The sequence below is a fragment of the Alexandromys fortis genome, unplaced genomic scaffold, assembly GCF_014885135.2.
Source record: "Alexandromys fortis isolate MF-2015 unplaced genomic scaffold, M_Fortis_MF-2015_v1.1 scaffold_443, whole genome shotgun sequence".
NCBI classification, from domain to species: domain Eukaryota; kingdom Metazoa; phylum Chordata; class Mammalia; order Rodentia; family Cricetidae; genus Alexandromys; species Alexandromys fortis.
In genome coordinates this window covers 126,470-153,648 of record NW_026068311.1, presented here as the reverse complement: position 1 = coordinate 153,648, position 27,179 = coordinate 126,470, and the positions used below count along the sequence as shown (strand labels likewise).

At 43.2% G+C, this 27,179-nt stretch overlaps 1 protein-coding gene across 2 annotated transcripts in view; it reads right to left on the bottom strand.

Annotated features, from left to right (window-relative positions):
• Shroom2 (shroom family member 2) overlaps positions 1-27,179 on the bottom strand; it is a 115,010-nt gene that overhangs the window by 39,271 nt on the left and 48,560 nt on the right. Inside the window, exons 2-5 of one of the 2 annotated variants that reach the window (XM_050132674.1) lie at positions 25,312-25,463; positions 8,244-8,375; positions 4,694-7,019; positions 3,583-3,683 (exon numbers count right to left, since the gene is read on the bottom strand). In XM_050132674.1, the coding sequence (XP_049988631.1) occupies positions 3,583-3,683; positions 4,694-7,019; positions 8,244-8,375; positions 25,312-25,463 (2,711 nt within the window). Of the gene's footprint in view, positions 1-3,582; positions 3,684-4,693; positions 7,020-8,243; positions 8,376-25,311; positions 25,464-27,179 lie in introns of those variants that run through there. The other variant, XM_050132675.1, reaches the window with a different exon arrangement.

The following is a 27,179-nucleotide window of genomic DNA, read 5'->3' as shown; positions in this document are numbered from 1 at the left end:
TTTGTTTCATGAATCCCCAGTAGGCTTCAGAGAGGGTTACTTTCTCTATGTGTCTGCTTCATATATATGTTTCCTCACCCGCAATAAATGCATTTCAACTGCTGATTCTGCCTGTGCCTGTTTGTGGAGGTTAAGATTTCTCTGTTGCTACCTGTCATGCCCAATGAACCTGATTAAAAAGCCACAAACACACACACACACACACACACACACACACATATATATCGTAATGCAATACCCATCCTTATTAACTCATTCCTCCTTCTATCCCTCTGCTTATTCATCCAAGTGCCCATCCTTCATCCATTCAAATACCCATCTCTACACTTATCACCTATCTATCCATTCACCAATGCACTCATATACCAACCACTTATTCGGCACCTAATCTGTGTAAGAACCATGTGTGATAAACAGCAAAGAAAAATTAAAATCCTATTCTTCCAAACTGCTCACCAGGAACGAGGAGGAGGAGTCCAGATAATAGGACAATGGTGTAGAAATATATCCATGATATTGAATCCTGCTCCCAGTATCCCAGCCTGCAGAGGATAACTCTGTTCAAAGTATGATGGACATCGACTTTGAAGATATTAGGAAAGATTAATTTGGTGTCACAAAAAGGAACATACTAACAAAGTGAAAGTAACTTAGCATGACAATTTCTTTCCACAAAAAAAGGGCACATCATGCCCTGGGATCAAGCCAGTAAGTAGCAGCACACATGGTCTAGATGACCTCTATCTTTTATCCCTAACAGAATATGGCTATGTAGGCAAACAAGACATTTAGAGTGGTGATTAAGGAGAAAGGAAGTCAGTAGGATTACTAAAAACGAATCTGGCTGGTGTCCTTGTAAGAACTGGAGATTAGGAAACAGAGATACACAATGCAAGCAAATGAGGGCACAGTAAAGCTAGAGTCTACACATAAGTTAGAGAAGCATTGGGAGGAACCACCCTCCCTTTGATCTTTCAGCCTCCAGGGCTGGGAAGAAATCAGTGCTTACTATTTAAGCTATCCAGGCTATAGGACATTAAAAATGTCTCTACTGCATTTCTGTTTATACACATACACACACACAATCAGAGGACAACTTACAAGAGTTGTTTCTCCCCTTTCACTTTATGTATTCCAAGGATGGAACTTACGTCTGCAGACTTGGTGGCATGGGCCTTTACTAGTTGAAAAATCTCACCAGTCCCTGTGAGATCACTTTTTAATGACAGTCATTGAGAAATCAGACACGAGTCTTTAAGGGACTCCCAAATCAGTGATTGAATGCATTTGCAAGAAACAGACCCAGCTGGCTGTAATAAACTTGAGGATTCAGCATGAAATCTCTGAGGACGGTTGGAACCTCTAAGAAAAATGTCTTCAGAACATGTGAGATGGGCCGCTCGGGACCAGATGTGATGGAGGAAGGGAGAAAATGCCACTGTATCCGCTACCTTGTGGTCAGGCTACCCAGCTACAACGTGTTTTCCCCTTAATCCAACAGACTTTAATGATTTCTCATGTGCCATGTACCTTTTTATGTTTGTTTCTTAATTCTGAGACACGGTTTTGTTCTATAGTCTAAAGCTCATCTTGAATGTACAAGCTCCCGTCTTAGCCTCCTGAGTGCTGGGATTACAGACATATGTCACATGTTGCTCTTACAGTTAAAAAAAAAGAATGAAGTACTTTCCTTTCAGCTACAGATACTTGTAATTCTTTCCCCACTACATGGTAATGGTCTTGCAGGAGCTTATCCTTCACACATGCACAAAAAAGATGCTATTAGTGGGATGTGATATCTCATCCCTGTCATCCCAGAAAGTGTTGAAGTAGGAGGATCAGCACAAGTCTGATGCCAACCTGTGTTAGACAGGGAATTTCTGAGTGGGAAGTGACATTATATCTCAAAAAATAGGAAAAAATTAAAATTATATTAAAAAGTTATTTCTGTTTGGACTTTGGTTAATAATCAGCAAATAAAAATAACTCCTATGTCAACATTTTGTATGATCTCAACAGAATGCAACAAAATTTTATTTCAAGTATCAAATACCAGATCAATAATTAATTTCCCATAGAGACATGTTTATGTTACTTTAAACCTATGCAAGGTCACTAGGTATTTTCATACTTCTGCATTTTAGACTGCCTATTATTTTTATGATCCTTTTATTTCTCTAGCATATTATTTCTTGTTGATCCTCTAGAAACATATACTCTAGGAAAAGCTGAAAATGACTTTTTAACATTCCTATTCCAAAATTTCAATATCCTTGCCTCTCTTCAACACACACACACACACACACACACACACACACACACACACAATGCAATCCTGAAAAACTGCTAGTTTTGAAACTCAAAAGCAGGCTGCTTCTGGAACTAATCTCTTCAAGTCACTAAGCAGCCAGCTGAGAGACACAGCCATGATAAATAAGGCAGAAGGCCCCTCTTCCCTTCCTCCTATTCCTGTGAGCGCTGACAGAGCCGTGGACACAAATAATCACGTGTGCACACACAGCTCATGCACATTATAGCTGTCCATGGTGACATTCTCTGCCCCCTACCCTGCACAGCTGCTGCTCAGCACGTGACTGACTCAGAGTCCAGGAATAAAGCTCTAATTGTCCTCTTCAGACACTGTTAAATTCCGTAGGCAGATTATTCCGCAGGCTTCCATCAGTTTAGCTATGCAGACTGTTAAGTAATTGCAGGGATTTCTGAGGCAGGCACACAGAGTATCAATCTGGTCCCTTCGCAACCAAATAAACGTGGGATAGTTTTGAATACGGATAACAACAGTTAGTGTAAAAACGTGTGAAATAAGACACCGTTACATAAAGTTCTTGAAAGCATATATCTAAGTTGGTTATTTCTACAGCGGAATCTTGACCTTTTGAAGTCAGTGTTTAATTTGCCTCGTAGGCTAGGCCATATAGGATGTATAAAACATTAGGAAAATCTTCCCTCAACAAAGTCTGGTGTGTGCTGATTTTCATCTTTCCACCAGGGTTATTATATACACATCTAATCGAATCTATCCTCTGAACAGCTTATTATATGCTCCCCCAACAATCTGGAATTGTTGCAGGCAACAGTGTAAGAGCACAGATCTTGCCCGCCCTCCTCCCTTCTCTGGGAAGTCAGATGACTTCTATTTTAAAGCTTCAAGTTAACTCATTAAACAAGCCCAATTTAGAAAGCTTTACCAAAATCCTTTCTGACAATTCTGAGACTGTGGCCTACAAACACAGCTGTGTGCCAGATAGTAAAAGCATCTCTTCAGTTAAAGACTTTGTTTAAGGAGGCTAAACTGGACATTTATTTTGACCCAAAAAAGCATTTCACTCTAAGAAAAACACAACAGCTACTTTAAGAAACACTAAAGGCTATTACTGCCCTGCTTCTCTGGGCAGGGCTGCAGAACCCATGGGATCTCTCGCTTAAAAACTCTAAGATCTTAGTGATGGTGGAAATCACACTCGATTAGCAAAACCAAGACTTGTCCTATTAACATCCCATTCACCTTCCATAAATACGTTCACACTCAACACAACTTTTCAGCAACCACAATTCACCCACCTTGGAGCAGAACGTCCCTCGTCAGCCTGCAGTGTACATTGTGGTACTCCTTTGTGCCCGCCAGAGTCCTCTGGCTGCCTGTCTGGCTCAACAGGCACTTCCTGTGAAGAGCGACACCATGAGACACAGACTCATCAAGCTGCCTTCATGCCTGAGACGACTGTTATTATGAAACCCCTCATTTGTGGGTTTGCTTTGTGTGCCTGTCCCACAACGCCCTTGGCAAGGCCTGTTGTCTCAGACTTGAGACCTGGTCACAGGACACGGCTGTTCAACTCCATAAGACGTTTAATTGAGACCACTGACCTGGGACTCCTGTATTGAGCAGAAAACAGGACTCCTACATGAGGGCTGTTACCATGTGACACAATCGGCCAAAAGAAACACAATAAAAGACAGCTGGCCACAAGTCATGACTGCAAAACCTCACACGCTAGGACTTGTGGGGGCTGGGATTCTGACTCCTGACAGAGAAGGCATGGAGTTCTCAGAGATCACACTGAACTGTGTGTGGGTAAGTCAGAATGTAGCAGTGGCAGAAGCAAGCTCTCCCTGGGTCTGCGTGGAGTTTCAGTACCAAATGCTAAAAGCAAGCAAGCAACTCTCCTTCCGTGTACAGCATGGAGGTTATCTTCTAAGAAAATTACTAGTAGTTTGTTTTTAACAAGAAAATGAGGCTGTTAATATTACAGCATTTCAGTGAAATTAATATTACAGTGAAGTGAAATTTAGGACGGGGAGCTGGGGATGAAAGAGATGTGTTTGCACAAAGGAAGCAATTTCATTCCCTTATCTTTCTTTTTTTTTTTAAAGATTTATTTATTATGTATACAACTTTCTGCCTCCATTTATACCACACGCCAGAGGAGGGCGCCAGATCTCTTTACAGGTGGTTGTGAGCCACCATGTGGTAGCTGGGAATTGAACCCAGGTCCTCTGGAAGAGCAGCCAGTGCTCTTAACCACTGAGCCATCTCTCCAGCCCCTCATTCCCTTATCTTTAAACTACAAATGACACTCTCGCACCTCACTGAGCCCTCATACATGCTGGGTACGCCCTAAGTGTCTTCAGGTGGTACAAGCGAGGCCATGGCACACAGTACACTGCTTACCTGTGAGTAGCGATCAGTGGGCGGTGACGACCGGGACCGTTCATGGATGTACTGTGCCCTCTGCTGCTGGTCTAGACCGGCATCCAGAATGTCATCTGCTGAATGACACCTCCCGGAACCCCTGGCTTCCTTCCAAGACGCCTGATATTCTGCAAAGGTTCCAAGCCTTCTGGGTGGGTTCAATGTCTCAGAAGCTTTTTCTCCTTGTCCATCATCACTGAGGATCTCTCCACAGGAGGTGGCCCGTGACCTCTTCTGGAACCAGGACTCTGTACCCTCACATTCACGGCCCCCTGTCTGTGGCCTCTCAGCCTTGCCTCTTGAAAGCCCACAGAGAGCTTGCCTGTGGCTTGGCCTCTGGAGAAGAGATTTGCTTGTTTCCTCAAAAAACTTCCACCTGTCAGCAAATGTCCCCACAGTATCCTCAGGTGTCCTGACGTTAGGATGCGGACTGTGGTCCCCTGACAGACCCACCTCGTTCATTTTCTCTGGCTCAGAATAGGACTTCAGCTTCTGCTCCGCTGTGAACCGTTTCCGGCCTCCGATTCGAAGAAGATGGGGCACACCACCACCAGAAGATGGTGGCTTGGCCAGACCTGCTTCCCAGAGGCTGGGGACAGAGTCTGGCTCCCCAGGGGAAGATAAAGAAGATGAGGCAGTACGGTCACAAGTCCTGTGTTCTGCTTGTCCCAGATACTGATCTGCTGGGGTGGGGCCTAAATCTCGGCGGTGGAAGGAGGTGGCCCTCAGGACACGTGTCTGGGCCTCTTTCAGGTGCTCTTTATAGGTGCTGGGGAAGGAACCTTCCGGGACAGCCCCCGTATCAGCTCTCCAGTCATCAGCAAGTGTCACAGTGCTTTTGCTGTTCTGTAGCTTCGCTCTGCGCATCTGGATCTCATTCCTCAGTGTCGTGGCAAAACGGTCACTCCTTCGCATGGGTCTACCCACCTGGGCGTCAAGCGGCGGTGGCTTCTCGGGTCTCCATGCCCCACCTTGGGTCAGAGAGTGCAGCATGGGTGTCCTTTCACGAGAAATCCTCCCACGTTCTCCATCCACCGACTTGAGGTCACCATCAGGACACTGCGACCTGGCTTTCACAGTGTGGCTGGCTTGAAGAGGCTCTTGGACCCCTGAGCAGGAACCTTCAATCCCTGCATCCCGTGGATGATATCCCTCTCTTTCGTGAGAGGCCAGTATCTCCTCAGGCTCTTGTAGATAGCACCTCTGGCCCATCGAGGGCAAGAGAGGATTGTCAAGGTCCACAGAACGTGTGTCTGAATGCCCAAAGTCACCTCGGGGTGTCACAACCTGGGCACACACCTGCACAGGCTGCCTGGGGGGTGCACAGAAATAATGGCCACGCCCTCTATCATCCAGCTTCTGGTTGGCAGAACCAGACCATCTCACCTGCGCATCATTCCGGGAGGGTTCAGGAGGCTCCTGCAAACCCCCACCAGGAGTCCTCTGAGGCGGCTCCCCCATTGATGAGGGGACCCTTGGGCTCTCATCGGTGCACTGCCGTCTCTGCTGGCTCCCACGGTAAGACGTCAGGAAGTGGACATCTGTGTTGGACAAGGACAAGTGGTGCCTGCCCGGGACCCCTGAGGATCCACCCACTCTATCATCTGAGGATAACCAATGGTAATCCAGGTGGCCTTCTTGCTGGTAACCCAAGCTTCCTGTTTCTTTGCCACTGCTTGGGTGTGCCAGCCGACACTGTCCATCAGTCATTTCCAGTCTATGGGCCCCTCGGGGTTGGGTGGCAAAGTCTGAAAATGGAGGGTCCCGTGTCTTTTCACGGCCTCCAGCTGCCACAGCAAAGCCATCACTGAGCAAAGGAGCTGCAAATGGGGGAGGAGAAGGGGCTTTTTTCTTGTCAGGAACATACCAAACAGGCCCAAAATTTGATCTTCCAGAAGTGGTTGTTTTCGGCTCAACATTATCCTCTGGCCTTGGGCTTTTCCTGCTGTTACTAAAAACCCTGAGTGTGGAACATGGAGGCCTGTCCTGTAATCCCTGAGGATCACTTGCAGGCTGGCTCTGTCGGCTGCTGCCTGGCCTGGAGGCCTCCCAGAGGCCAACTTTGTAGAGAATGTTCTCAGTGGAAGAGGCATCAGCCCTGGGCAAGGTGTGGTCAGGGGTGCCGGGACAGGTAGAAAAGGAACCGTAAGCAGAATCTCGCTTGCCGTGGCCACCCAAGTGTCCAGATGGGGAGAGCTGGGAGCTGCGGTCCAGGCTGTCTAAGCTGCCCACAGAGCTGAAGTGCTCAGCAGTGCACTGTAGGCCTGTGTGCTCCCATGAGCTGGACAAATCGTGGGAGGAAGAACTACAAAGGAAAAGCACACACAAAAAAAGGTTTGCAAACAGCAAGATGTCAGGAAAACAGCACTGTGAACATACGCTAAGAAGGATGAGGATGCTCAACAGTAGCTGAATTGAGAACTGGGGAGGAAAGGCATTTCTGAGGGCACACTGACTGTTAACCTTCTGGATACCTTTTTAATATTCTTTTCAATGCTACTACATTTTCTCAACCCAATAAAGACTCTGATGCAGGCAGTGCCGGAATTAATATTTCTGTGGTCCTTCAATGGTTAGGGACTGCGAAATGGCACTTCATGAACTAAGAATCGTTCCTAGTTTTTTAATTTTTTTAATTTATTTTTTATTATTGTGTGTAGATCATGCCATATGTGTAGAGATCAGAGAACGGTTTTTGTGGAATTGGTTCTTTCCTTCTGTCTCTCTGTGTTTCCAGGGATAGAGCTCAAGTCATCTTATCTCACTAAGCCCTCTCACAAAATAACTTAAACAGACTCGTAACATCCAATGGGATTGAAACAACAATTAAAAATCTTCTGGTTCAGATGGGTGTGCTGGCGCACACCTTTAATCCCAGTATTCGGGAAGCAGAGGCAGGAAGATCTCGGTGAGTTCCAAAGCCAGCCTGGTTCCAGAGCTAGTTCCAGGAGAGCCAAGACTACATAGTGAGACCATGTCTTGAAGCCCTTCCAAATCTTCCAACTTACAAAAACCCAGGGCCAGATGGATTCAGTGTAAAATTCTATCAAACCATCCAAGAAATAACATCAATATTTCTCAAATGGTCCATAAAATATTAAAGCAAGGACATTTCCAAATTCTTTTTATGAAGCTAACAACCCCCTGATACTAAAACTGGACAGACACAACCAAAAAAGAGAATTACTTCTGAAAGAACATGGATACAAAAGTTCTCGATAAAATACCTCTGAATCCAATTACAAAAAAAACACATCCAAAAGGTTATCCACCATTACCAAGCTGCCTTCATCACAAAGATGCAGGGTGCTACAAGAAATACCACAAGAGAAAACAAGCTTGTTCATCCTTTGTCTAGCCATTTCATTTTGTTTTCCTGCTGTGAAATATTCAGTTCTAATCTTAACTGAGCAGAGGTGGTCTTGACTACTCAGAAGTCAAGACACTCGTGGGAATGTCTGAGTATTCACAGAACGTGACAGTTATACAGATCACACATGGTGCCTGGTCTCAGGGAAAGAATACTCACCTAGCCTGGTGCTGGCTCTTCCAGGAAGGGGACCCACTGGTGCTCAGAAACAGTGAGGCTGCTGGCTCTGGGTAGGTATCAGAGACCTTGGTGGCATGCCAGGAGTGAGGCCTCCAACTCGGATCGCTCTTCCTGGAAAAAAAATGCAGACGCTGAGGGACTTTGCATCCTGGACACTTTCCTGGCTGGCACCTCAGTAGGAATCCAACAGAGGAAACTAGTGGCGTCTGCTGGCACCCGATACACAGCATGTCTTACAACTGCTTCCTCTTAGATATGGTCATGCACGTTATTTCTGATGTTTGTTAATGACCAAGCTGCCATGTTGTAGAGTGGAAATCACAGGCTCTAAAGCAGCCCTAAGTCTTTTTAATTTACTCTTCCATAAATGGGTATGATTATTGTTTGCCCGTTAGAAATTCTCTAAGCTTTTGAGATGTCTCCTGTACCCCAGGTTAGCCTTGAATATCTGATCTGCCTGCCTCCATCTCCTGAGTCTTCAAGTGGACCCCCATGCACAGTTTTATGTACTGATGGGGATGGAACCCAGAGTTTTGTACATTTCTAGCTCTTATTTTGTTTTGTTGTTGTTGCTTTGTGCACTTTTAAAAGATGGAGTATGCATGAGGCCTTGGGATTGATTTCCAGTACCCCTGAAACAACAACAACAACAAAATACCTTCAGGGAAATGCCACACACATGAAGACCCACAGAAGGTCCTTTTGACTTCAAAGTCACTACATGAGGGTATCTTTACTTCTCCAATTTAAGAAAGAAATGAACTCACAGTAGACAATTTTTCAGCCAGTAAACAATGGGGAAAAAAACACTGAACACCTTTAGGTAAATAAGAGATTACATATTTTCTCCTACAGGCCAAAATATTAAAGAGTGCTATACAATAAAGAATATTTTCAGCCTGGCCCGCCCCCGTGGGCTGGGGCAGCCTGGAAAATAACACCCAACTACGTGCCCAGTGTCCATGACCATTGCCACCATGGGTGAGCACAGGAGAGCGGTCCCACCCCTTGCCAGCTGCCACAGGTCCACCCCTTGCCAGCTGCCACAAATAGGAGAGCTGGCCCCGCCCCTCCTTTGGGCAAAGCAGGAGAGCTGGCCCTGGTTCAGCTACCACCTAGACTCAGATCCAGGTCGTTGAGTTGGCCCAATCCCCCAACAGCTGCTCCAACCAAGACCTGCTAGAACCTGTGTAGGGGCTAGTCCTGTAGAAGCCTTGAACTACTTCAATGACTCATTGCAATGAACACTTGCAAGTAAAGCTGTTTGGACAAAAATGTACAGTGTGACACCCTCAGCGTCCACAGTGAGATTTATTTTTGTTTGTCCGTTAATCTGTTTGTTTTGTTTTATGGGGAGGTTGCAAGGTCAGATGGTGGATATGGAGGAACAGGGAGATGAATGGAACCGGGGCACACGACAGAAAATCCATAGAGAATGAATAGAAAGTGGAAAGAGAAATTATTTACCAAGATAAAACCAAAAAAAAAAAACGTTATAACACAAATCTATAACAATAAGTATGCAAGGTGTAAAAAAAATATGTTGACTTTGTAATGATTTTCCAGGAACTAGAAAAGGAATAAAACAGACAAATTCATTATACTTCAGAACTAAGAAATTATAAAAGCAGAAATGTACCTCATAGAATTCCTCAAAATCTTCATAAGGAAGGCTCTAACCACATGCTCTTTGTTGTCTGCTGGTTTTTCATGTTACATTATTTTCATTTTTTTGGTTAACTGGTGAGATAAATAAACTAGACCGGCTGAATATGAGGGCAGAGGGGAGGAAAAATATGGCTAAGTAAAGAAAATGTCAGTCGGGCAGTGGTGGCACACGCCTTTAATCCCAGCACTCAGGAGGTAGAGGCAGGTGGATCTCTTGTGAGTTAGAGGCCAGGCTGATCTACATAGTTAGTTCCAGGACAGGCTCCAAAGCTACAGAGAAACCCTGTCTCAGAAAAGGGAGGGAGGGAGGGAGGGCGAGAGGGAGGGAGGGAGGGAGGGAGACGCCTCATCCATGATGATACTATTTCTACCTCCTCACTAAAAAGCCCTGAAATACTAGTCCATGTCATGGAGAGCAATGTCCAGGAAAAAAAAACTGCTCTTAGTAAAATTCTAAAATAGTAGCAATAAATTTGTTGTAAGAGATTTAAAATGTCTATGGCATCTTTGCTACCCTTCCATTAGCTGGTTTTGTGCGACCCTTCCCCTTCAGTGTGAGCTCAAGGTGAGAAGTTCCAGTAACAGAATGAAGCTGCTTTGCTTTGCTTTTCCTTCCCCTTTTCCCTTTCTTTCCACCCTCCCTTCCTCTTAATAAATGGGAAGAAATAATACTCTAGGGAATCTGAGCATGGTTGTAGGAAGACGGTGCCTTCTTGGTTGTCTCAGAATGTTTTCTCTGAGGAAAGCCATGGAAGAGTCACTAGTTAACACATCAAGATGCTATGGAAGAGCGTTCTCCACAGCACCTAGGATTATATTTATGTGCAAGGAGCTAGAAGTTCTTCAAGGCTAGAGGTAAGCAATGAAGAAAAGTAGGACAAAATGCATCTCTCAGCTCACATCTTTGAGAACTATGCATGAATAATGGACTATGCTCTGTGAAGCCATGAAGAAATTAAAGAAAAAATACAGAAGATCCTTAAAAGGAGAAATACATGGGGCTAGCAAAATGGCTCAACTGGAAAAAATGCACTTGCCATACAAAACTGAGAACAAAAGAGTTCTATTCCTATATGCAATCGCTGAAGGTTCCAATACCTACCAGGGACAGTGAAATTCTCCTAAAACGCACATGATCGTTTTCACACCCTCTGAATTTCCTGGTAGACCCTCAACAAATCTGGGTATCAACGGCACCAGGCTAATTACCATTTCAGATGCTGGATGCAGCTGAGGTTGTGTTAATAAGAAATAGATACATCTACTGCCTAGCTGGCCAGCCATTCAAAACGCTGAGGAGATTTTGTGTTATCTGATGCCACCTACTGGCCCAGTCACACCCAGCATTTCTTTGACTAGTTGTACCCATTCTTAGGTGGCCAGAACAGATTTGAAATCCACTGACGAGTGAAGTAACACAGACTTAGAAAGACAAACACAGTACATATTCACTCATAAGTATATATTAGATGTAAAGCAAAGGATAACCAGGCCATAATCCACAGCTCCAAAGAAGCTAGGTAACAAGAAGGACCCTAAGAAGAACACATGGATCACCCAGGGATGGGGAATTAGATGAGATCTCCTGAGTAAACTTGGGGGGGGGCAGTGAAGGGAAAGTGATGGAAAATGAGAACTTGAGGGAATGAGATGGTCGAGGGGGAGATGGATGAAGTGAGAGAGCAATGGAGAGAGATCTTGGTAAAGGAAGCCACTATGGGGTTAGGGAGAAACCTGGTGTTAGGGAAATTCCCAAGAATCCACAAAGATGATCCCAGCTAAGACTCCAAGCAATAGTGTAGAGGGTGCCTGAGCTGGCCTTCCCCTGTAATCAGATTGATGACTACCTTAATTGTCACCATAGAACCTTCATCCAGTAACTGATGGAAGCAGATGCAGAGATCCACAATCAAGCACCGGGCTGAGTTCTGGGAATCCAATCAAGGATAGGGAGGAGGGGATATATGAGCAAGGGAGGTCAAGATCATGATGGAGAAATCTACAGAGACAGCTGAAGCAAGCTTGTGGGAACTCACAAACTCTAGACCGACAGCTGCGGAGCCTCCGTGAGACTGAACTAGGCCCTCTGCATGTGGGAGACAGTGGTGAAGCTTGGACTATCTGTGAAGCACCTGTCAGTAGGACCAGGACCAGGATCTGTCTTCCTGGTACGTGAGCTAGTTTATTGGAGCCCATTCCCTATGGTGGGATGCCACACTTGGCCTTAATGCAGGGGGGATGCACTTGGGCTTTGGCCAGAGTTTGTTGACTTCCCATGGAAGCCCTTACCTGTTGGGAGGAATGGATGGGGTTTAGGCTGGGAGGAATGTGGGGGAGGCAGTGGTGGGGGTAAACTGTGAATGGAATGTTAAATGAAATTAAAAATAAATTAACAAAAAAAGAAATTCACTTATAAATGAGGCTCTCCTGATTCCTCCAATGTGGGACACACAGTCAGACTGGCAAACAGGAAGAGAGATTTATTTCACTGTGATGCTCTAGTAACTTTTCTTGAAATTATCTGCCACAAATGTACAACAAATTGGGTGTACTTCATTTTAAAAAAATGTCATAGTTCAACTAGGAAATGGTCTTTAGTCTTTGTGTATGCACGCACGTGCGTGTGCAATCGTGTGTGCATGCACATACAAGCTTGCATTTCCATGCAGGTGCACACACTACAGGTTATGTACAGTTCATAAACAATCTTTGGTTATCAGAGCTTGCCTTCTATATCATTTGAGAAAGGGTCTCTTGTTTGCTTCTCTATACATTATGCTAGCTGGCCCACAAGTTTCTGAGGATTCTCCTGTCTCAACCTCCCATTCTGCCAAAGGAGCACTTATATTACAGGTATGTGCTATTACATCTGGCTTTACGTGGATTATAGAGATCCAAACTCAGATCCTCATGACTGTATAGCAAGTATATTACACACCAAACCATCTCCCAGTCCGATATTTGGATACATTTAATTATGAAAGAACAGTGCTTGGTATTTCAATACATAAACTGGCATAGAGCAATAAAAATTCTGTTTCTCCTCCTTCTGTTAGACAGTCTCTTACTGTGTACGCTGGGCAAATTTGGAGCTTGCTATACAGCCTACAGTTGCCTCAAATTTGTGACCAAATTCCGCAAATGCAGCTTCTGTTTCGTTCTGCTAGTTATTAGCATAACTACCGATGAAATTTTTGTTATCCAAAAGTACATAGAGAATCTCTTCCCTTTCCTCAAAAAAATAAACAATCACATATGTGTTGGGTATTTTTTATAAGTGTTTAGTGAACTGCACTTTCTCCTCAAATACAGTCTGTGTCTGGTCATCCTGCCCTAGTTAGGTCTGCAAGTAGTGAGTAAACACAGGAGGCCTGGCTTCTGGAAGCCTGCAGAAACAGCTCAGCATATCCCTCAACCTGGAAACCGGCAGGCTAGAGGGCCGTTTCCACAGACTTGGTGTTTTAGAAAGTTTAAGGCATAAGAGGCAGAAGTCAGAAAGGCCTTACTTCAAAAAAAGGATGATGTTAGATATGCGCTAGGAATATTTGGGTATCGGTGACTTCAAAAGCACCAGCGAGAGATCCCACAGCCTGTGGAGGGACACACAAAGCCACCTCATGCTCTAAGAGGCCCACAGAAGGCAGGGTGCTTTCAAAAGTTCCGGGGTAAGGGAAAGTGGAATTGAGTTGGCTCTTGGTAATCGCCGGCACTTGGAGTTTCTCAAAGGAATAAGAAGTTCCTTCCTCTAGAGTGGACCCTGGCTCTCACCTTGTACTTTCTTCTGCTACTCAGAGATTCACAGCTCTGTGCTTCACCTCAGGAGCACTGGGGATGGATGCCTTAGGTTTATATATTTTCCTCTAGCACCTGGCTCAGCCACTGAAAGACAGCTCCGTGGCTTTGTCTTCAGAACAGAAACACTCCACCCTCTTGAAGTCGCCACTCAATAGTTACAGCATCCTTTGCCCATGTCTTTATCTTTAGCTGGGAGCATTCCAGATGGCAGGACCTACTGGAACGATGTTAATCATTTGGCTGGGATGCTACTTGCAAGTTAGGTGAACCTATAAAGTATAGGTTACAGCACTCTTGATGATGACACTGTGTACCTGTGTATCTATTGTAAGGAAAAAAAATCAAGAAAGAAAAACGGTATAACAAAACAATAGAAGGAAAAGAAAGAAAGAAGCGTTGACTGCTTAATGGCGTGGTGATAGATTCATGGAACAGTCCATTCTTTCCTAGGCAGACAATACCCTGCTGTGGACTGGAGCGTCCTGCCTGATAAGATCTGGTCCTATGGGACACGAGTGAGAGAGTTTCTGCCTTTCTACACCAGAAAAATTCATTCAGGAAAGACACAAACTTCCTAATACACTCTGCGGCGGATGAAACTGATACAAGCTATCAAAGGCCTATCTTCAGTCACTACCGCAGCTGTCTCAGGATGAAAGCTTCATGGTTCCTCTTCTCCCCACTGCTGAAAGAACGTTAGTTACAAAATGAACTCACGCTGTACTGTACTGGGTACTGGAGTACACTCAAATCAACAATCTCTTTTCTTACCTTCCGTCACGTTTACCAATGTTGGAAAGCAAAGGAAAAGAAAGGCTACCTTTCTATCACATCCCCTCCATATCCAGGTCACTTGTGATCATGATTTCCAAACATTTAAAAAGACTCCAGCAAAGAAAGAAAGAAAGAAAGAAAGAAAGAAAGAAAGAAAGGAAGGAAGGAAGGAAGGAAGGAAGGAAGGAAGGAAGGAAGGAAGGAAGGAAGGAAGGAAGGAAGGAAGGAAGGAAGGAAGGAAGGAGGCCAGGTACTTGCCATCCCTTTTTCCTGGGATAAAAGGGAGAAAAGAGGAGAGGAGAGGGGAGGGGAGGGGAGGGGAGGGGAGGGGAGAGGAGAGGAGGGGAGGGGAGGGGAGAGAAGAGAAGAGCAGAAAAAGACTCCAGCACAACCACATTCAAACGTGCAGTCATCAATGTAACCATTAAAATAGCCCTAAGGATAAACAGAGTTGATGAGTCTTATCTATAACAACAAAGATGCAAAATTGGGTCTGGTGACTCACACCTGTAATCCTAGGCCTCAGGTAGTGGAGGTTGAAAAACCACAAGTTTGAGAACAGTCTGTTCTACACAGCAAGACTCTTTTTCTTTTTTTTTTTTTAAAGGTAGCCACAGAATCAGTAAGTCAGAATGACAGCTGAGGGTGGATGTATAGTGGGTCCTCCAAGGTTATAGGTAAGGAATCTTGGGGGAACTGAGATTCCCCCACCCAGGAGTTCTATAAAGACATCTTATCTAGCTCAGGTATTTGAGAGAGTCAGCAGAGATAAAAGGAGACAGATGTTTGAAAAACCCGCTTTAAAGGGCCAGATCAAAAGACACTGGAAATACCCTGGAGATCTGAGTGACTACAAAAGTGCCTCAAAGGGACAAATTCCAAAGAAGGCACAGTTGAGCAGGATGTTTCTGGAAGGCCTAGGGTGGAGGGACAATGAAACTGATGTGGCCTTTGGAAATTGTATATACTCCCCCAATTTTCATAAGAAATAAAAAGTTCCTTTATACAATCATACAGTGGATCCTGGCTCTCCTGCCTGTCTTGAAGAAAAAAAAAAGAACATCTCCTTAGAGCTTTCAATTATGCTTACCATGCCCTGATAAAATGTTAGAATAAATTTGATAAAATTTGAGAATTTATAAGATTCTTCTCATAGAAAAATGATCCAGAAGTAGAGATTAGATACAGACAAGACGTCTAACAGGTAGAAAAGGCAAGCCAAGAGACATTGCATCACTGTGTGGCAAAGAGATGTTGAACCTTGGCCATTAAATAATTTCATTATAAAATAAAACAAATGACTTCCTTGAAGTTTACAACCAGGTCTGTTGAATACAAAGAATGCCTACGATTTGTAGTGGCATACATCGGTCATGGCTGCACCTGAGACTCTTAAGGGAGGGGGACTGTCACGTCCACCCTCGACCAGCAAGGAAAAAACGCAACACCCGGAGCTCTTCTTGCAGCAGTTTTCAGGACTTTATTCACAGCAATCTATCTCCTTCTCCTTCTCTTTCTCTCTCTCCTCTCTCTCCGGGCAAACCTCTCCCAGCCCTTAAGTAGGTATGGGCTGCCAACCCCGAACTGCCAGGTGGGCACTGCCCATAGGTTCACGCATATGCAGGCAGCTGATAATCATTGCGTGATCATAGCATAGGTCGGGCCTTAGCCATCTCAGGAGTTGATTATACATCTCCATCAGGTGTGACACCACGCAGCTCGCTACAGGGGACTGTAATCTTAAGGGCATCCTGAACAATAAAGCAAGACCCTTTCTGAAGGGGAAACCAGCCAACTGCTGGAGGATGAAAGTGAAGAGTTAAGTGCTCTGCTGAGTAAATAACAGTTCTTAATTGGGTCTGGTGGCACAGGTGCCGACCTCGACACTTTTAAGTAGGAAGACTAGGAGCTCAAGGTCACCCTCTGGTTGTACACACTGAGTTTGGAGCCAAATGGGGATACCTAAGGCCCAGTCTCAAAAAGAAGGGGAAAAAATCAATTCAGTCACATTTTCCCCAAAGGAATCTGTTAATTTATACCCTTAACAACGCCTTCCATAGTTGGAGAGGTATAAAGCAATACCTCACACAGATGGTCACTCTACATCCATAAATGCTGAGTAGCTATGAGGAAATTGCCATTTGTTTTATCACACAACAGCTCACTAAGGATGGATGGTCCTTTTCTTTGGAAAAGCACCAAACCACAGAATACCCTCCGTATCCTTAAATTAAATGAATCCCAAGACCTAGCTGAGGGTATGGTTCAGGAGTGGCCTGGCATTCAGAAGGCCCCGAGTTCCATCCACAGTAAAGAAAATAATAGTAACAACAATAAATGAACAATAGTGTTATGTTTAGAAACTGAAACTTTAGAAGATGCTCAAGAAATACCCGTATGCTCTGTTTTTGTTATTTGAGGCTTTTGTGGTTGTTGTTTGTTTCTGTCACTTCACGACAGCTACAGACAAGCAACCGTAACGCCAAGGGACAAAGCAATACAGTTGTTTTCCAGATACTTGCCATCCCTTTATCCCGGTCATGGTAACAGCTATTCCGTTAGAAAGAATACTGGCAGTCTCAAAGTCAAAAGGACCGAAGTTATTTATTTTGGTTTAGTTAGTTTTTTCAGACAGTGCTTCCTTATACTTACTCTAGGCTAGCCTGGAACTTACTGCCTCAGCCTTCTCAGTACTGTGCTGTAGGAAATCCTGCAGCCAGCAGCCTTTAAGTCACCCGCCCACTAGAGCGTGGGCTCTTATACTATGTGTCTGGCCTCTTTTCTGGCTGCGGGATTCAGTTGCTGTTCTCTGTTCCAGCAGAGGATTGTGATCTGTGAGTCTACCCCTAAATAAATAACCATCTATTATTCTCAATTCTGAGCTAGTGTGGGATTTCTTTTAAGCATCCTTCTTCAGTACTGGAATTATAAGCATGTGCTACCCTCCCTAGCATAACCCTGGTTATTTAATTAGACATTTCATAATTCCATTAGTAAAAGCACTAGCAATACAACTTTATTAAATTAAAAAGGCTTTGGATTTAATTACCATCAGCAGGCTATAAATCTACTTCCTTGGCTCCTATTCTAAACGGTTTTTGTGAGGGTTGGGTTATAGCAAATATTGGAGAGAGAAAGAGGGAGACACACAATGTGGTTCTCATACCATGAACATTTTCCTTTCATAAATGAAGTAGACAGTGAGAAAAGAAAGGCAACAAAATGCAAATACAACAACTTTTAGAAAACACCCATTCTACATGGTAAGGTGTGTTTGCTTCTTTCCCCAAAGATGACCAAGGAATATTAGTAGCAGCAAACTTTATGGGACATGTGTAAGAGTAACATTTATTCGGTCTCTGTGACCTACTGGGCAGTCATCTGCTCATGGCTCTGTCCGTATCACCTCTCTCTACCCCTTTGTAAGAAACCAAAAGTGCATTTTCCTAGACCACGCTGTGAGCCCAAAGGAACAGGGCATCCCCCAATCATCACCGTGACTAAAATCAAGGGCAGGGCAGAGAACTCTGACAATTAACAAGGGTGAGTGGCCTGTTGGACATAACTAAAACATGGGCATCCCACCGAGGAAAGTCGACTGAGAGGTTGGCAGGATATTTAAGGAATCTTAAAAGAAATCCCACACTAGCTCAGAATTGAGAAATAGATAGTTATTTATTTAGCGGTAAACTCACAAATCAGAATCCTCTGCTTGAATGAAGAACAGAAACCGAATCCAGCAACCAGAAAAAGCAGCCGGAAAAGAGGCCAGACACAAGCACTACATCACCATATATAGTATAAGAGATCATGCCCCAGTGGGCGGGTTACCACTAGCTGTAAGACTTCCCACAGCACCTCCTCCTTTCTGTTTAAATAAGAGAGTTCTAAGAGTAATAAAATATTATATACAATAAAAACAAATATATTCAAAAATTATCCTATCCTAACTAGTTTAAGTCTTGCATAATAAATAACCTGGCCAAGTAATGAGGGGAAAGTAACCACAACTATCTAGTCTTCAACCCAATTTAAGATCCGAGAAGGGAAATAATACTTGGGTAAGTAGGAAGTGCAATCAAGCAACTTCCAAAATGTGCAACAAATGACAGAGACAACTGGCTACCTGGACAATCACCCAAAGCCTCTTTTGCAACATTGAAGCAAACCAACTTTGGCTAAGGCCTAGAATAATTATCTCATCGGCATATTTCACTTTTCGATTCAACTGCACATAGAGGAATCTTCCCAATGTGAAGTCCTTCATGTTAGGGAGACCTTACCACTGGTACCCCTTTTAAAAAGAATACAATTGATGGAGTGACTCTATGAAACAGCACTTGGCTAGCACCACAAACAAAAACATTAACTGCATTGTTAATGCTACAGCTTACATCTAACCTCCTCGGGTCTCAAAATGAACATCATCTGTAGCACCTAAGGCTCGTTATACAATTTACAGTTCCTCTGAGCTGAGTGTCACGGCATATATCTATTATCCTGGACTTGAAAAGCTGAGGTAGAAAAATTAAAAATCTCATGTTTGAGGGCCTGGACCTCCTGAAAGCTTGTCTCAAAAAAGAAAAGAAAAGGGAAAAAGAAAAGAAAAATTGCCAGTTCCTTTAGAAACTTGAAATAAACAAAATTAGCAGTTTCTCTTAATGTGTTTCTTAATATAGTAAATATGTGTCTCTTAATATAATTTTAGAAAACCATCAGTGAGTCTGGGATGTAACTCAATAAGTAAACCACTTGCCTAGCATCAGCAAGGCCCTGCCTGGGTTCAGTCCCCAATACCAGAAGAAAACAAAAGGCAAAGTACAATGATAATTGTATTCAGGAAAATGTCATAATAAGATCCATTATTTTGTATAACTAAAAAAAACTAACAAAAATAGCAAAAGTAATGAGAACTAAAAGCCATCAATGTTTGCGAAGTAATGTTTTGTTTTGTTTTACTCACTAGAAATCATACTCTATACTTCTACCAAACAACTTTATAAACATCATTTGATGCCTAAGTTACAATATGGACACAGCCTTCATAAAGATCAAGTTCCTTATTTTTACAATGAATAAAGAATGAAAAACAGAGTCTTAACTTTGACCTAGAAAATGGAATGTCTCACAGGGATTCATCTGATTAAACTACTTAAGCTACTTACAAGTCCAAACTCAAGATAAAACACTTATGAACTATTTGGTTTTGCTTCTTTTCGTGACCTTAATAAAGAAAATACAAAAGGAAGTGCAAAGAAATCAGGGCATAAACATCAACATCTCTGCTTCGACAAGGAAAGAAGCATAGAAACATGCCTCCGCATGCTCACAAATAATGCCATCGGCCATGAGCAAACGGCAGCAAACAACACTAAAGCATGGATTTCACTTGACACTCCCAGAAACCCTCCTTGGACACCCACACCCACACACCAAGAATCCATTTCTGCGAATTCTGCAAGGAAAGATTCTCTAGATTGTAGAAAGAAGAGGGGGAAAGAGGGAAGAAGGGGACAAAGGACACAACCAGCTGCTGTCTTGAAACTACCACTCCAGCCATAGCACAGTAGTTACTCACAGAAATAGCTATGCTAATAATCATCACTGGGGCCTCTGGCCACCCACTCAAGGTCAGTTCCACGAGGAGAGCACTACAGGGTACCAGTCTGAAGCGGAAGGCCAGAAAACTCTACAGCACCTGAGAAAGTCTGCATGTTGCATGGAACTTGCTCCCAGCAAGCGACACTCCTGTCCAGCATCTGAATCCTGATTTCTACAAAACGTGCAACCATCTAATACAGGCTGCCTAATCGTTGCAGCATCCAGCAAAAGAAAAGCTTCCGCTTTGGTGTTAATCTGTTCCTGATTGTCAGCTTAGCAGATATCATTAGATTCACAAGACGGTTTGTGATGACCAGCAAAGAGACAAAAACATGAGTCAACCCCATCCTGGTTTGTTCCCAACAAAACGGCTTGCAGTCTAGGAGAATATCACCAGAAACTGCCAGAAGGAGATTAAGGATAAAGTGCCAAGCATATTTCACTGTAAAAAAAATAATAATAATACTATAACATAAATTTGGGAAGAAACTGAAAATATATTCAAGGTGTAATGTTGAAAATAAATCGTCCCTAGGGTTCACAGGTCTATTCTGATTTGTTTGCATTACTGGAGACTGAACCCAGGACTTCACATAGGCTAGACAAGCGCTACCTACTGAGCGCTGTGTACTTAGTCCTTTGTGTTTATTAATTTGAGACAGTGGGTCAATAAACTACCCAGGCTGAAATCACTCTACTGCACAGGCTGAACTATCTAGATCTTTGTGCCTCTGCATCTCTAAGCCTTTTCCTTCAACTGAGTGGCCGAATTAAGACAGCCGCTGGACGAAACAGTCGGTAGCCTTCTGTGAAAACCCTAGCGCTCAGAATCATGCCACGGTACATGGAGAAAACAGAGCAGGTGACAACTATATAGAGACAATTAAATACATATTGAAAGACTACGTAACATTGCAAAGGGACACACTGAAACACCAAACACCTCGGAAATGAAAGAACAAAGGCATACTGGACCCAACCTGTCACAGCCCCACAGATCTGGCTCCTACGGTCTCCAATCTACTGCTCGTGAGCTCGAAAGCCACCTGGACATCACTGAAGGACAATGTGCTACTGCTGAAGTTGATCAGATAGCAGAGCACCGTGTCCCTTCAGGCTTCGCTGTCCAGACACCGCCTCTCAATGAGGACAGGATTACTGGATCCTTGTGAAAGGAGACGCCACTGCTTTGTGAAACTGGCCTATTGAAATCTCACCCCAGTTGGTTGGTCCCACACACTAAGATAAAAGGAGCACAGGAAATAAAAGCAGGCACCAGCTGTCATTAAGATGAGAGGAGTCTATGCAAGGACTACTATTCAAATATTAACAGTCGCAGTATGAGGTACTCAGGTGCAGTAAGGCAAAGGATGGATCAACATAGTCTATTACTTGATCGACATCTTAAGCAGGGCAACATCAATTTACGTGTTCGCAGCTTAGGCTACGAGTCACTTTCAGAGTGACTTTTTGTGAGCTAGACTCTTCCTTGGGTTCTCAGAATCAAAGAGGGGCCTTTGGTGCCGAGCACATGCTTTACCACGGAGCTGAACCCCAGGACTTGAAGTTTTTGTGAGAAGGCATGCTCCTCCATCTTGGAGCTTAATATAAAATACGAGTAAATGCTAACTAATCCACGGTGACAGAAAGCAGAGTAAGTGGTTGCCTGGAGCATGGAGAAAAAAGTGAGTGAGGAAATTCAAACTTTGAGAAGAATATATGCTAGAGTTTTAAGAACAACTGGTACACTTGTAATAAAGACTTGTTACTCTGGAGTATTAAAAGGCTTTACTAAGTACATCTTTAAGATTAACAGTAATTATTCACCCCACTCTGAGAAACAGGCATAAGTTCTAATATTAACTAATTTACCACCTTGGGAAACTTCCTTCGCATCTTTAAATAGCATCACGTCCAACTTGAACAATATCTCTAGTACCTACAATTTATATAAAATTATTTCCCCAAAATTAAAACACTATATTATTAAAAGGATGCTTTAAGCCAGGTAGTGTGCCAAATAGTGATGGTGCACACCTACAGCGCTCAGGAGGCAGAGACGGGTGACGGATCTCTGTAAGTTCTAGGTCAACCAAGTCAGTTACACAGAGAAACAAACAAACAAAACAAATCTCAAAAATCCCACAAAATTACGTTGGAATAATAAATTCCTGAATAACCTATTTGCTTTAAAATCTTGCTTCTTAAACGATTCAATTTTATCTAAAGCAGGGAATTGTCTACACTCCTCATTTAAAGGAAACTGCAGAATAGAAAACAGGAGTTCTCCATAATGGCTTACATCAGTGCCTTCATGACAAAAGATTAATTTCCCTTACTCTAATTTTTTATGTATCTTTTACCAGCCAGTATGCGCTATGGTCTCCTCCTCTCTTTGCTTCCTGCGTGGCAATGATGTATTTTAAACAGGTTTTATTCCTTGTATTGATATCCTTAGATACGTGAATCTAGTTTAAAAAACAAATTATATCAAGCACACTAAGAAATATATGTAGTAATGTCCACTTTACCTCATAACTACAGAAACACAAAGCAAACAATAAAACTATTTTTATCCCAACAACCCCCACACACACACAACAAAAAACAAACAAACAGAAAGACATCTACACTAGATTTGACACCAAAAATAAATGGACCGAGAAATTTGTTCCATATTTCTATACGTATCTTCTGACTCAAAGTCAGGCTTGGTGTGGTGGTGCATACACGCCTTTAATCCCAGCGCACTGAGGCAGGGGTAGGTGGATCTCTTTGAATTCTAGGTCATCCAGGTCTATACCAGAAATCCAAGGCCAGCCAGGGCAACAGGGAGAGAAAATGTCTCAAGGAAAAATAAACAATAACAAAACGTCTGCTCAGGAATCAGATGGTCAGAGTTGTCGCAGGGATTTGAGATTTGTATCTTCCTTATTCAAAGGTCAGATCAGTCAAAGAGTGATTCTAGCCCCCTTGGAACCACGGAGGGAGGTTAGGAAGGCAGTGGCAACTCTCAGGGGCCATGCACGACTCCTAGTCTGACCTTTAGAATCCACATCCTCATGACCATCACTTGACTAAGAATAACAGCGTCTTATGACAACAAAGGACTTCTGTACTGGCTAGTTATATGTCAACTTGAGACAAACTAGAGTTATCTGAAGAGGGGTACCTCAACTGAGAAAATAGCTCCATAAATCCTGGCTGTAAGGCATTTTCTTACTTAGTGACTGATGGGGGAGGGGCCAGCCCACTGTGGGTGGTTTCATCTCTGGACTATCGATCCTAGGTGCTGTATGAAAGCAGACTGAACAAGCCAGTAAGCACATCTCTCCAAGGCCTCTGCATCAGCTCGTGCACCGTTTGAAATCCTGTCCTGACATCCTTTAGACAATGACAGTGATATGGAAGTATAAAGTGAATACACAATCTCCCCAAGTTGCTTTGGCCATGGTGTTTTATCACAGTAAAAGCAATCATAACTAAGAAAGCTTCCTTCTGAGGGGTCATGAGGCAATCAAGGAATTATACATTGATGATGCCTCATTCCAACTTCCTCAGACAGAACAGAAACTCTCATTCTGAGATCCTATCTTCTGAGCCATAAGGACTAATTAAAAAGGTATTTAGGTCTCACTCTGAGATCGCATCTTATCATCTTATGAGCTATAAGGACTTTAAAAAAGGTGTTTAGGGCCGGAAGTGCGGTGATTCAGTGGTAGAGAACTAGCTTAGCAGAGCAGGGTCTGGGTTTGAGCCCGAGCACAATCGCAACATAAACAAAAGGTATTCAAAAGCGTATCTCACTTAGAAATGAGAGTTGATAAATAATAAACAAAGAACAGTTTTATTTCCTTGTTCCTTTTTTTAGGCCCTAATTATACATAATTATATGTTCAAGGCCTTATCAGCCTTGAACTCACAGCAATGCATCTGCTCCTGCTTCTTATATACTGGGACTGAAAGCATGCACAGCCACACCCAGCTTGACTCTTTTTTAATTAAATCAATGACTTCACTGATTCCATCAAAAAAAAGACATGTAGCCAGGCTCAGAGGTGCGTATCTGTATCTCTGAAAACAATCTTTCTCATGATGCCTGGGAGTACTGTTTGCTTTATTATTTATTTATGATGCACACAGCATTCTGTCTGCATGTCTGCCTGCAGGCCAGAAAACAGCGCCCGGTGGGAATTGAACTCGGGACCTCCGAAAGGGCAGCCAGTGCTTTTAACCACAGAGCCGTCTCTCCAGCCAGGGAGTGCTGTTTTTATCCTATACATAAATGCATCATCGTGTTAATTTTCTTAAAATTATCTAACCTCCTACCCTTAATCTAATTTTTTTTTTTTTTGAGACAGGGTTACTCTGTAGCTTTGAAGCCTGTCCTGGAACTAGCTCTTGTAGACCAGTCTGGCCTCAAACTCACAGAGATCCGGCTGTCTCTGTATCCAGAGTGCTGGGATTAAAGGTGTGCGCCACCACCACCTGGCCCCTTAACCTCATTTATAGGAACAGGCCTTTTGCTCCCCAAGTATCTGTTCTCTGCATCTGTCTCTGTCTTTCATGCACACGCATGAAAACAAGCAGCCCACCACCTTCTATGAATAAGCATCATGTCCCCTCATTGGGAGCAGAATGTCCCCTATAGGCCTATGTTTTGAAGACAGTGGTGCCTTTGGGAGGCGGGGTCTGGCTATTAGAAAGTGCTGAGGACAACAAACCTTTGACAGTTTTAGCTCAGCAGTAGTTCTGCTTCATCTCTTTCTGCTTCTTGGTCAGCAAAAATGCGAAGGGAGAATCTGCAAAACACTTCTAACACTATAAAGCCCCTTCCTTCTCTAAAGGGATGTGCACAAATCTCTTGAGACCATGAGCCAAAAAGAAATCTTTCCTCCTTTAGGCTGCTACTGTCAGGAATTTTTTTCATGGCAACTTAAAAGTTTAGGCCACTTAGTATTTAAAGTGTGTGAGAGAATGTGCCTAGATTATATACAAATACAACGGTGTTTTCTATAACGGCCACGTGCAGATTTTGGTGTCCGAAATGAGGATCCTGGAACAGTCTCCAGAAGCTAGTGCGGAATAACTCTAATTTTAAGTTCACATGCATGTTGAGATCTCTTCACATATGAGAAAAGGCATCCAGGCTTGGCATTTTAGCATTGTACTCCTTGTTTGGGGAGCAAAAAAAAGGCACACATCTCACCTTTTGACCACGAGCTTCAGGGTCTTATGGGAGCCTTTTACCAGGCAGATGGCTTCTTGTCTGAACCCTGAGAGATTCACGTCATTGATAGCCACGATCTCATCTCCAGCTAATAGCTTGTCTGCGGCTGCGGCTTTGCTCCCTTCTTCAATCTGTAACACAGAAAGGGGTCCGTGAACATCCCTAGGCAAGTTCCTTCAAGGCGGCTGGGAATATAACATATACAGGGTTCAAGCAGGTCAGTTTTAGGATTACTTAGAAGTAAAAGGACCTGGAAGCAAACAGGCCCTAGAAGCTGACTTCATTTCCACTGAAGGACCGATAAAACAAGGCTTCTTATTCAGCATCCCTCATCCTGGTCAGTCCCCCAGGACACCGAAGAGGGAATGGAAAGACTCAGAAACCCAGAAAACTGAACACAAAGGAACCAAAATCAGATTCATACTGTGGAATTCCCTTATGGGAACAATATTTTGGATCATTCTTACTCTTTGCTAATTATTTCTCATACATTAATCCTATACCTTGTATTAGTAATATTTTTGAAAAGCAATTCAAATTTCACACATGCACTTGTCACAAAAGCCACGCATTCATTCACGCAGTGTTTGGTTCATTCAGAGTTGCATACTGTCTATCAATTTCAGAACGTTTTCTTGACCAAGAGAAACACCTGCTCATTAAGCAGAATGGCCCCACTATCCTAATCGCCTTCTTTCCTTTCTTCCTTTCTTCCTTTCAGCACGAGAGAATGAACCGAGCCCCACTGAGCTATGTCCTCAGTACTATCCATTCATCACTCATTCATTTACTGAGAAAGGATCTCCCGCTGTAGCCTGGGGTAGTCTTGGATTGACCTTTATAGACCAGCCTTGAATTTAGGATCCCTTTGTGTCTTATTCCAAAGGGGCTGGGATTTCAGGCCTGCACGGCCACCACCACATCCAAACTCTAGGTCTACAAACTTCCCTGCTTTGAGAAGTTCACATAAATGGAGCCATACAATGTATACGACCTTTTAATGTTTAGTTTCTGTAATTTTGCATAAGACTTTCAGTATGCATCTGTGTTATAGCATCTCCTTACTCCATTAAACATGATGGCTAAATAAAATCCATGGCATGAACAAAGCACATTTTCTTCATAGGTTTACCAGCTGATAGTCATTTGTTTCTACTTTAGTGGTTATGAATAATGTGTCTATAAATATTGATATACAAGGTTTTATACAGATATATTTTCATTTCTGTTGGATACACCTACAAGAAGAAATTATGGGTCCTATGGTAACTATATTTAACAGTTTTAAGGAACTATCAGTTCTTTCCTAAAACAATCATAACATTCCATTCCTCAACATAACATTCCATTTCTCATAAACATTCTGCATATCTTTACTACAGCCCTAATCAGATTACGTCATGCTATGGTTATTAAGAGCTTCATTAATCAGTGCTAAGAATATCCCACTGAAGTGGTGTGGGCTCACCAGTGGAGCACTTGCCTGGCATGGGCAAAGGTTCCCTCCTCAGCACAGGGAAAAGAAGAAACACATACATAAAGCTTGACTAACACATCACCTTTTAAAGCTCCTACCTTACAAACAAAACAGAGATTGCTGAACCCGTAGCCAGTTATCTGATCTATAACTTATAGCACTTAGTAGTGACTAAACACCAGTAAGGCCAGCAGCTAACTATAGAGCCATACACATCCTGATCTTCTGCACAAGTGGTTGGCTAGCCAATAGTCCTTGGCCAAATAAAATCCAGCCAGGGGACTTTACTGTCCTTGTTACTTATTAATGAAACTTACCAGAACACAAATACACTTTTAGATAGTGCCACGAAGCACCACTGGCTTTTAGG